The sequence below is a fragment of the Lycium barbarum genome, chromosome 1, assembly GCF_019175385.1.
Source record: "Lycium barbarum isolate Lr01 chromosome 1, ASM1917538v2, whole genome shotgun sequence".
Classification (NCBI taxonomy): domain Eukaryota; kingdom Viridiplantae; phylum Streptophyta; class Magnoliopsida; order Solanales; family Solanaceae; genus Lycium; species Lycium barbarum.
The window spans coordinates 6,231,209-6,239,782 of record NC_083337.1 but is presented as its reverse complement, the minus strand read 5'-3'; the positions used below and the strand labels follow the sequence as shown (position 1 = coordinate 6,239,782).

General features: G+C 31.7%; 1 protein-coding gene across 1 annotated transcript; it reads left to right on the top strand.

Moving 5' to 3' along the window:
• The first annotated feature begins 3,915 nt into the window (after positions 1-3,915).
• LOC132630598 (uncharacterized) lies at positions 3,916-7,716 on the top strand. Its single transcript, XM_060346173.1, has 6 exons — positions 3,916-4,334; positions 4,532-4,752; positions 5,709-5,928; positions 6,575-6,660; positions 6,945-7,036; positions 7,128-7,716. The coding sequence occupies exons 1-6, from the start codon at positions 4,245-4,247 to the stop codon at positions 7,364-7,366; spliced, it is 948 nt and encodes a 315-aa protein (XP_060202156.1). The 5' UTR covers positions 3,916-4,244; the 3' UTR covers positions 7,367-7,716.
• The last annotated feature ends 858 nt before the right edge of the window (positions 7,717-8,574 follow it).

The window sequence follows — 8,574 nt, the reverse complement described above, 5'->3', positions numbered from 1 at the left end:
AAGTGTTGAATCAGCCTTGATTATCGAGTTAACCAATTTTAAAAGTAATATTAATACTAAATTGAGAAAAGGAAAACATTTTTAATTAAGATGAAAAATGTTTTTTAAAGGGTGAACGTGAAATTAATGTGTTGTATACGGATAAGCACCATGAGTTTTTAATTTATGGTATTCTAAAAATAAAAAGATAAAAAATACACGTTTCAATTAATTAAAATTTAATTATATTTAATTAAATATTACTCCTTCCGTTCATTTTTATTTGTCATGTATACTAAAAATAAGTGTTCATTTTTACTTGTTTAGTTTGAAAAACCAAGAGATAATTTACCATTTCATACCTATTTTACCCTTATTAGTAATTTATTGGGTTAGAAAGTTCAAGAAATTCTTAGTGGCTGCACTTTTAAAGCATATTTTATTGATTTTAATCATTATGCTACTTAACAATAATTAAGAATAACATAATAAAATTTGCATTCTATTTTTGACTCCTTAATAAGTGTGTTAAGTCAATACATGACAAGTAAAAATAGACAGATGGAGCTAAAATTAATATTTATTTAGTCCTTATGACTAAAGTGACTATAAGCCCTTTATTAAAAGTCTAAAAGAAGTAATGTAGTGGCCAGACCGCCAAAATCAATTAAACAATTGACTTAGTCTTAGTATAGTTTAACAGGACCATCATCAATATACTACATTAAATTAACCTCTAATTATCATTGCAGGGGGGAAGAATATATATATGGTGTTCGAAGATATTGAAAGAAGAATGATGTCAATTACGAAATATTCGTAAAAAGAAAAAAATATTATCTACTTTATGTTAAAGAGACTTCTTTTCTGTTAAATCTTAAAAGTTATCAAAAGCAAACGAAATTAACCATAATTGAAGAAAAAAGTGTACCAACGAAAAGTACAAAACAAAACTTTCAATGGTAAATGTGTTTGAAACAGACATGCACTCATTAATGATAAAATCTTCCAAACCCATGTCATATTTACACACCACCACTCTCCTTTCTCTCTCTCACACACACATGCACACATAGTAAACAAAAAATCTTGTGGGCAAGCACATTTAATTCAACAAACTAACAAATGATAATAGCACTTTTGATTTGTCCCAATTTATGTGATACCGTTTAAATTTCGAGAATCAAACTTTTTTATTTTGATCGTGGATTTGGACCTATAATCTTTAAGGTTTTTGAAAAATAGTTTATATATTTAGAAATTACATAAGTATTATAAGTCACAATAATTAACAATTTATAATATTTAAAGGGCATACGAATAAATCACGGTCAAAATTTTCTTGTTTGACTCTCGAAATTTGAACTGTATCACATAAAGTGAGATAGAGGGAGTAATAAATCTAACTTTGATCATTATGATATGTGATGTAACACATCTAATCTTTATAAGTGTCTTTGATATCTTTATGTAATGTTATATTTGAACTATTTTGAAAAGTATATTACTCCCAAATATATGGAGTAAAAGTTCAAGTTGTACATAATACGTATGCATTAAAAAATTGATATTTCTAGCAATTTATGAATATTCATTAAAATGATTAAAAAACGCACATTTCAAATAATTGAAGGTTAAATGTGCAATCAAATATTGCCCTAGGAACAAAAAAAAAAGTAAAACTTACACAAATAACTACCTTTTAACAACTTCTAACAAGTTATAGCTATAAGTTGAAGATTTACAATTCGTAGCTGCTTTTGGTTATATTTCAGTTGTATCTCGCGTTTTTAAAAAACAGTGAAATACAGCGTGGCTGTTGAATTAAAAAAAGGCTATATTTATGGCAATAAAAATCTTTTTCAAATTATATGGTAATTTGGAATAATGGTTCCATAATTCACGCAAACCTCATGAGGTTCCATTACAGCTAACATCTCTCTATCAAAATCAGTTAATTCAAAAGTTTTTTGCTGGTTTTGTTGTATTTCGCGTTTTTGAAATACACGAAAATACAAAATTTGGCAAAGTAAAAACAGGCTGTATTTATGGAACATATTCTCTTCTTTCATTTTAAATGATAAGTCAAATTAAATCAACCATGTATCACGCATAACGACTGAAGTTCCATAACAACCCACGTTTCTCTCTCCAAATTACTCCATTCCAAACTTTTAGAAATACTTCCAAATACAGAAAAATATACACTGGAATATAATGAAATATGGTTGATTATTTAAGAAATATAAAGTTGTAGTATGCGAAATTTCCTTCCTTTCAATTTTTTTTTTTAAGGTTTCCTATTTGATATTCTCATTAGGATCGACTGAATTCATAATCGCGTCGAGAAATCACACATTAAGAGATAAAACACCCCCTAACAAAGACAATTCATTTTCGGACTCCGAATCCAAATATCTGACTGAAAATAAAAAAGTACTCCCTTTGTCCCAATTTATTTGAAGGTTGACCAATTTGGGAAGTTAAACAACTCTTTCTTTGACTATGATTTTCTCCAACACTTTTCAAAAAATTTCTGTATTTTTCAAAAATAGAAATTTTATTATAAAATATTGAAAGAACCTACGTTTAAAATTAAGTAAAAAAATTGTTTGACTCCCTAAACTAATCTACCTTCCAAATTGGGACGAACCCATAAGCATGGATGCTTCCCTTCCAATTGAGTCCTACGCGCCACGTGAATTAAATTTTAAAAAAATATATAGGACAAACTCTCCCATATATTAGAAACCATTGAATTCCATTTGAGAATGAGTAAAAAAAAAAAAGAATTATCTCAACACCCTCATTTCCGCTACTTTCTTCGCGTCACACAAATTTCTTCCCAAAGTCCAAGCTTTTTCTCATTTTCTTCTCTTAAAATATCTCTTTCTTTTTCTCTCACACACAGATTACCCGAAACTCGCGGGTAATATTTTCTTGTTTTTTTTTTTTTTTCCTTTGTGGGTCAGTTTTAATTTCAATCAAAAATCAAAGAAAAGTCTCTAATTTTTCTTGGTTTTAAGTAATCTTGAAGTTTAGCTGAAAGTTGTATTCTCTTTATCTTGTGGGTTTTGACTGGCAGAAAATCTTGCCGGAAACTTTATGTTTATCTTTTAACTCTTGTTTAAATTTTCCATAAATAATACTACTGTCGTTTTAAAACACGTGGTATTCTTGTCCTTTCATTTTATTTTAAAATAAGTGGTCTTTTACAAAATGAAAAAAATATCAATTATTTTCTTTCAAATTTATCCTTATTTAAATAAAGGGAGTTATTCGTCATCTTGTTAAAGAGCTACTCCCAGTGTTTATGAATAAATGGTGTTTTAGGCTTAAGAAATCGATCTTATTCTTTCAAAACTATCCTTATTTACATAATCAAGAATCATTAAGTAGTTTTTTTTTCTAGATATTTAATTAGAAGTAAGTTAGTAAAAACACTTTTAATTTTTTAAGAGTGAATAATTTCTTAAGAGGTGTGTATAAGCTAAAAAATTATTTATCATGAAACAGAAGAGCTCTTTTCTTTTTCAAGACATTTGATTAAGAGTAAGATAGGTGAAAACAATTCTTAGTTTCTACGCGAGAGCATTTTTTTTTATGCCAAGGTAAAAATACAACTTATTATGAAACGAAAGAAATAAATAAATAAACTAATTGATCTTGTTCTTTTAAAATTACCCTTATTTACATAAATCATTAAGTAAATTTTTTTTTCTAGACATTTAATTAGTGGTAACTTATTAAAAACACTTTTAATTTTTCAGGAGTGAACAATTTTTTAAGGGTTGTGAATAAGCTAAAAGAATCACTTATTATTAAACACATAAATTCTTTTCTTTTTTAAGATATTTGATTAAGGATAAGTTAGCTGAAAACAACATTTATTTTATATAAGTGAGTAGTTTTCTTATATTACGCTAAAAACATCAATTATTATGAAACGGAAGAAGTAAATTTTTTAAATAAACTAGTTCAAAACGTCAAAAAATGGAGTTCATGTATGCGGACCGACCAGTTTATATTCTTACCTCAACACACATGCTATAAAGAAGGAATATAGAATCCCGTTTTTATCTCTCATCTTCTCTTCTCCTTACCCTGTTTTATATTTCTTGTTTTTTTCCTCTCTTCTCCTTCTTTGGTTGTCCATTATTCACAGAGTTTAGAGAGAGAGAATCATTTTTTTCCTCTTCTTTTATCTCTCTCTATTTCTCTCAATCTTTGTTTTTTTTTTTTTGTTTATATTTTGCATATAATTAATGAACATGGACAAGGGATCAATGCAATCAAATCTTGATTGTTTCCTTAACTGCACAACCCCATTTGTCCAATCTCAGTGTTTAGCCAAGGTTTGTAAATTTTGTTTGCCAAATTTCATTTCTTGATTTGTGTCTATAATTTGTGTTATAAAGCCTCTCTAGGGTAACGTTTGCGTACATTCTACCCTCCCCAGACTGCACTTGTGAGATTACACTGTGTATGTTGTTGTTGTTATTGTTGTAATTTGTGTTATATGATTCTTTTTTTGTTTTTGTTTGTTGCGTAGAGTGAGATTAAAAATTTGAATAAGCTATGGCATCCATGGGAAAGGGAGAAGGTGGAATATTTCAAGTTGGCTGATCTTTGGAATTGTTATGATGAATGGAGTGCTTATGGGGCTGGAATACCAATTAGATTGGATACAGGAGAAACTTTGGTCCAATATTATGTCCCTTATCTTTCAGCTATTCAAATCTTTACCAGCACTTCACCTGCAAATATTTTAAGGTATTCCCTTTTGTATACATTCTTGTTTATCTCAATTTGATCATAGCACTAGAGTTTGGTTATTGTTTGGGGCCTTGGGGGTGGGGTTTGGGGCCGGGGGGGGGGGGTGTTGGGGAGTTCTTGCTTTTTAAATGCATTTGTGAAAATTGGAAAGCTGAATGCTTATGCACTATGTTGGAGAAAATGACAAAAATGGTTTATTATGTTTGAGGGTAGGTTAAAAATAGTCCCTTAAGTATGCACTTAACAGTTTTGGTCCTTTAAGTTTGCTAAAAGTTATCACTTCTAGTCTCCGTAACATATTTACCGAACTCGGTTCGGTAGATTTGATGGGAACTATGGAAAAACAAATTAGCAGGAACTCACATTTAGAGGTACAATTTTCGTAGTTTTTGCTATTTTTAATTATTTCTAGAGTCTGGTGTTGCTTTTTGAGGTATAATTTTTGCTACTTTTTAGTATCTAGTGTAGTTTTTTGTTGCATATTTTAGGAATTGATGGAACTTTCTTGGTTTTTTATAGTTAAAGTCCTTTTTTCCCATTATTTCCATCACATCTAACAAATAGGTGTTCGGTAAAGATTTTATGGAGACTAAAAATGTTATCACTTGGAAAACTTAAAGGATCAAAACTCTGAAGTGCATACTTAAGAGACTATTTCAATTCTACCGTCAAACATAAGAGACCTTTATTTTTTAATCATTTTCTCCACTATGTTGAACTGGTCAAAACTTGTAAGGGTGGTTTCTTGCTTTCTGTTGAAGTTACTCTAGTTTTAGAATTATTGCTTATTTTGGTGATCATGTGTTTCCTGAAGTTTAGTCCTTCATAAGTTTGTTAATTACTCAGTAAACCAACTAGGGTCAATAATGGTTATGCAGAAGGATGAACAAGTGACCCGTTATAACATGTTAAACTACAATGATTGTGTAAAATGTAAAATGTTTGTTCTTTAGGGAGGAGGCCGAATCTGTTTGCGAGACGAGGGATTCTTTCAGCGATTCTTTAAGTGATGAGAGTGAGAGCGAAAAACTATCGAGGTGGGATGGATGTTCCTCTGAGGAAGGTGTAGTTGAACAAGATAGCTTAAGCAGAACGAACGATAGATTGGGATACCTTTATTTTCAGTATTTCGAGAGATGTACTCCATATGGAAGAGTTCCTCTGATGGATAAGGTATCATCATCTTTACCAAATCATCTCATTTTTGTGCACTAAAAAAATCTAGATAGAATTATGTAGTGTTACCATGTTAGTTTAGTTGCTTTTTCCTGTTTCTTACAATCTTCTTATAACCCATAAGTTATGCTAATGACAAGCACTTTGGGAAATTAGGTGTAGAATTAGATAGGTTTAGTTGTAGGCCTATAATTCATAGGAGTAAAATGGAGTATTTGTTTTAATTGGTATAATATACTCATATACACCATATTATACAGTTTTATTCAGAAACCATCAGTAGCATAATATCATATCATATGATATAATTAGAAGCCTATGTTCTTTCTTTATGCAGTTAGATTTATGTAATGCCACCTTATGATGATACAGTATTGATTCCATGTGAAATTCAGTCAGACCTCTCTATAACAACCATCCTCTATAATAGCATTTCACTATGACAACCATGCTTCCTGTGGAACCGATCTTTCATGTTATGGTACATTATATGTTCTCTGTAACAACATTTCGCTATAGCAGCTAAAAAATATAGGAACAATCAACGTTGTTATAGAGAGGTTTGACTACATGTGGTTTGGATTTTTAAGTCTTTTTTCTTTTGATTTATGTGAATCTAACACCAGCTCATGTCGCCTTTCAGATTAATAGCTTGGCTGAAAGATACCCTGGATTAATGTCATTGAGAAGTGTCGATCTTTCGCCTGCTAGTTGGATGGCAGTTGCTTGGTATATCAGCCTTTAGTCTCAGTCTCTGTTTGCAACTTATATCAAATTCAAGTAATTTAGATGCATTAAACTGTGTTTCCTTCCAAGTACTTATATAAGGTGAATTAAAATTTTATATTTACCTTCCATTAGTGGTCAAGGAGAATCAGGAGATCTTGTTTTCTCTGTAGCATAGCCTACATGATACCATGACATTGATGCTTCTTTCTTTGCAACCATCAAATATGGAAAAGGGAATAAAGGAATGATCAGGTCACTAACTTTATTGAGGTGAAAATATGTAGGTACCCGATATATCACATTCCCATGGGAAGAACCATTAAGGACTTGTCGACGTGCTTTCTCACTTTCCATACCCTTTCTTCTTCTTTTCAAGGTATTATTCCATTTGTCCTTTGAACAACTTGAAATCACCTTTGCTTATATTCCCTTTAAATTTCAAGCTTTATTCTTCATGTCTTGTCCAGATATGGACCTTGGAGATGACATGGAGAATGGTAGTAGGAAAAGAAAGGAAGGAGAAAGCATTTCTCTCCCGCCTTTTGGTTTGGCCACTTACAAGATGCAAGGTGACGTATGGGTTTCTGATAGGAGCGGAAAGGACCAAGAGAGGCTCATGTCACTTTTTAGTGTGGCCGATTCTTGGCTAAAGCAATTGGGTGTCCAGCATCATGACTTTAACTACATGAGTATTCGTCGTGGTTGATAAAAAAAAAAAAACTTGACAACGATGAAATCATCTTTGCACACTAACAATGGAATTGGCCTTTGAACTGAGAATCGTCGATGCATCTATGTAAAGGCATTTGGCTTTTTACGCAGTCTCCTCTCCTTTTCATAAAGCTGAGGATCGCAGTAATTCAGTCTTTTAAGCTTGTGACTTATGTGACTACTTTTTGTATAGGAACGAGCCTAGCTTTTAAGCGATAAAACTTGAGATGAAGAGAGAGACGAGCTGTTGTGGCTCTTTGTAACTGTTGAGTAATTGGGTACATGATCATTAGAATGTTAATGAATCCCTTTATCTTGAATGCAGTTCTTGCACTTTTCTATGATTCTCATAGACCCTTCATTTGTTTAGTTGTTCTTGTGCTTTGTAAATATTTATCAATATGTGATCTTTATACAGAGAAAGAACTAATCTATTAGTAATTGCAAAGAAGATAAATGGCAAGAAAAGATACTACTATGAAAATCAGGGTCCATTGACAGGATCTCTAGTCGTTCGTAATGGAAAGAAAGATAGCTACCACTACTTAGCCTCTTTTAGCTACTACTACTTAGCCTCTTTGTTGGGCCGTCAGTGCGAATATTATGGTTTCTGGCCATAGTTGTGGTGGAATGGTAAGTATCCTTTCATCCTTAACCAAAAGTCTTGGGTTCGAGCTCCGGATATAGAGCCCCCTTTAGGATGCTTCACCACCAATGTAAGGCTTCTCGATGCGAATTTGGACTTAGTCGTAAGGCTTCTCGATGCGAATTTGGACTTAGTCGGGCCCCAATGTGAGTATCGGATATCGAGTGAGGAAAAAAAAAAGGAAAAAGAAAAACCCAGGTTCAATTCCTAATAGGGACAAAACAAACATTAGTTGCTTTTTCCGTATGCCTAAGCCTTGTTAGGCAATACTCGGTACATGTGTTGGTGATATGCAGCATATTCCGGTAGAATAGTTGAGACATATGCAAGTTGGCTGAGGCGGACTCAGGATTTTGACGTAGAGGGGACACTAATGACCAAATAGCGTAATATTGACATGTCAATTGTTACTGTCAAAATTTGGCGTGCAAATCTTTGAAAACTTAATTATTATGATAAGATATTAGTAAAATACTATAAAGTATAAACTTTTCAACATTGGAAGAAGGAGAATATGTTTAGAATGAGATTTTTTTTTATTTGGGGCTTCTCCTCCT